Consider the following 3,363-nt stretch of genomic DNA (forward strand, 5'->3'; position numbering starts at 1 on the left):
AACGAAGGAGCATGTTATATAAAACATGCCTGTATCATGATTCATTAGATGCCATTGTGGGGAGCCATCCAATTCTCTAATACAGTTGGCTGTTGCTTTGATAGCTACGGGATTGGAGACATCACCTTGATACATCAGCCCTTGATACATCAGCAGACAAAGAGAGAAAAATAGAGAAGCAGAGATTGAGTAGCTGAATAGGGGGGCAAACCAATATCAAGGACAACAACGGTCATGTATTTGACGGCAAGGTCTCCCCAAGTACCTTGCCCAGACCATTGCTGCCGCCGGTGAGGAGGAAAACCTGATCATTCCAGTCAATCTGATCGCGCGACCGGCACTGGTTCCTCCAGGCTTGCAAGCTCCAACAGACGGTCGTGCAGAGGAGCACGCAGGCCATGAGCGGACCGACGAGTCGCAGAACACAGTGGCATTGATCTTCTGGTTGAAGCTGCGTGAAGTTGATCGCGGGCTGAGCTTGGTTGAACAAGGTGGGGGAAGGTGCAGGGGGCAGAGAAACGGGGGGGGGATTGTGGAGCTCGTGGTTCTCCATGTATGTAGGCGGACTTTGGGATCTCCTTCTGTTGGCGTAGCAGATTGATTTTGGTGTGGGCCTTAGCCCCGCCCTTCTCAACTAAAGTTTAGGATGAAAGATCAGACGAAGCGAGAGGGTGAGGAATAATGTTAGATGGTGGAGCACAAGATGATGAGTTTAAATGTCAGGTTTTAAGTCATACATACCCCCTTTCGCCAAATGCAATTGATCCGGATCAATCAACAATGTACCTGTTGTTCGCGTAGTAAACAACTTCAGAACTCTGAGAATGAAATTTAATCTGCCAGCAGGTTAAGTGTGGAGGTGGTTCTGTTCTGCTCGAGGTTATTTTAAGGATCTAGGCTGGCTTCAATTTCTATCACCTGATCGCCCGAGGGGCAAAGCTGACATACACGCGCATCGGACTCATTCCCGGCTCGCTTGACGCAGGCATCTGAGGATTGTTAAGAATGCCCATCAAGCGGAGTGCACCCAGTGTAGGCATTGGAGAACAAGCACTCCTCAGTTATTCCCCTGGGATGCGCGTACGGACAGTTAGGTCCCAGGGAGACTCCAGAGTTTTTTTTTTTTGCAAGGCGGAATGGTACATCCCCAAATCAGAATAAGTGCGGTTTCTTTGTGCATCAGAAGCACACCACCTCCAATTGACGCGTCTCGCCGCGAGGGGCGTGAGGTATACACAATAAGGAAAGGCTCTGCGGACTGAAAGGAGACAAGAGAGAAGCAGCGATATTCCACTTACGAGGCTTGCGAGGTTATGTACAGCTAGGAGCTGCCTCCTTTGGGGCGGTGTCGAGTCTACCAAGTGGAGGAGACACCTCTGGAGTCGAGCTTCTCGGGTTATTTTTCTGACCGGCCGCAAGGAATGGGCCAGAAAGAGTGCAGCGTTTCTGGACACAGAGTCAATCGCGAAGCGGCGGGAAAGAGTGCCGAAAAGAAGATCAGTACTTCTTGCTGCGAGGACAAGACACGGCTGCGAGCTAGCTCTCCTTACTTGAGCTTTTGGTGATCACGGCTGAGGGGATGGAGCAGTTGGGGTTGAAGTCAGAGGGGCATGAGCGGCGTGGGCAGTATGAGGAGGAGCGGGTGGGGATGATGTCTGGCGGACAAAGCTGGGTGACCTGGGCCATACGCTGTAATGGTGGTGCGGCAGTTTGATCAGCCTTCAGCGTCATGTTTCTGTCCACATCAGTGGCGAGGCCCCAAGGGTACGGTGGGCATTGGTGTGACATTGACAAGGAGGTCGCGACGCTGGATCCGGCTATGAAGAGTCTTGCAAGAAGGGTTTCTTGGCAGGGCTTGCTTCATCTTGCCTGGATGCCTTGTGACGGTTGAGAAGCCAACTGCTTGATTGAACAAGAATGGCCAAGGCAGTGGAGACGGTCCGTGGGGGTTGGTTTTGTCTGTGGCGTTTATGTAGTTGAGCTGGCAACGAGTGCGGCTGGATAACTACCCAGTGGAAAAGGGTCGAGCGGGTATATAAGGCGGCCACCATGTCCAGCAGGAATGTCCCCCAGGGGTTCCGGTTTCGTCCGCCTCCTCCCTGGAAGCCCCCTAGTTGCTTGATTAGGCCCCTCCTTGACAGCTCTTTCACAGAGTCTTTCACCACCGGCCCTTTTTTGCTTGTTGCTCCGGCACAGCTGGAGGGTCATCCATAGGGCCTTTGGGTCTTTGGGGATATTTTCAACTGCTCTCAAAATTGTGTGCTCTTCTGTTGTGTTATTTTTGAATTGGAAATACGCCAAAACTTAGATCTAGGTTTCCACATTTGTGTGGATTTGACATTTTCATTTATGTGGGTCTAATTTAACATCTTCAAGGGTACCAGACCGTCTAGGAAGTCCTCCACTGTGCTGAATAATGAACAGTTCAAAAGCTGGTAATCACAAAGAAGAATCAGCCAAAAAGAAATCTGGTCCATTTTCAAACAACACAGCGCAACAAAAAATTTGAATTGTTTTTGTTCTTGTTAATATGTATCTATATGTACATGATCAAATCTTAAATCAACCCCAAGCCAAAAAAAAAGAAAGATCAAAAACAGTTAGGCCCAATTTGTCAGCAAAATTGGCCAGTTTTGCTGGCCAAGAAGACAGCACCAGGAAGAAACAATAGTCCCTTGGAGAAAAGTGACATTTGACAGCTTTGGTTGCAGCTCCAAATTGGCTCTGATCCTGTGCCACCTGTGTCCTTGGTGCTCAGTGTGTTTTAGTGGTTTATGTACATACATATCCTCATGGCTCAGTGCTCACTGGCCCAGCTCAAGAATCCCCAGTGCCACCCAGCATTGTTCATTCTGGCACAGTTCTGCAATAACAGTTTGAGCCTATGACTGTTGGGTGCAAGTTCAACAAGCCTGCCTAGGCCTGCCTCTTGCTATGTAGATGTACTGACAGCAAAGGCAGGGAAGTTTGTGCTGTTACACACATATGTAAATACTTCCCCTGATCCGCAAAACTGGTGTTAACGCATGCCCGTCCCCCGGGCGCACGCCCTTTGAAAAGGGTGTGAGGGGCCGCATGCCCTGTATTTGCCAAGGGCGTTGTGGAACTCCTACCGTGCCAGGCGGTAGGCAGTTGTTGGAGGGAAAAGGTGTAGTTTTGTGATGAGTTCCCTCTGAGTGGTTGGTCAGATGGAGCAGTGGAGATCGGGAAAGCAATGAGGTTTGGGGGTAAAGATTTTACAACAGCTTTGAGCGCGTGTCGGCGGTTTTTTGTTTTGAGGGAAGCAGAAAAGGAAGAAAGGAAGAGACTTGGGGAGGATCAATAAGATTCAGGATTGCGCTTTGGAGGGCGCCGGATAATGAT

At 49.8% G+C, this 3,363-nt stretch overlaps 1 protein-coding gene across 1 annotated transcript; it reads right to left on the bottom strand.

Moving 5' to 3' along the window:
- Nucleotides 1–232: 232 nt before the first annotated feature.
- PtA15_15A17 (uncharacterized protein) lies at nt 233–553 on the bottom strand (the record flags this gene model as incomplete). The annotated part of the gene is made up of 1 exon (XM_053163359.1): nt 233–553. The coding sequence occupies one exon, from the start codon at nt 551–553 to the stop codon at nt 233–235; it is 321 nt and encodes a 106-aa protein (XP_053027183.1).
- Between the last annotated feature and the right edge of the window lie 2,810 nt (nt 554–3,363).

This window comes from Puccinia triticina, chromosome 15A, assembly GCF_026914185.1.
Source record: "Puccinia triticina chromosome 15A, complete sequence".
Taxonomy (NCBI): domain Eukaryota; kingdom Fungi; phylum Basidiomycota; class Pucciniomycetes; order Pucciniales; family Pucciniaceae; genus Puccinia; species Puccinia triticina.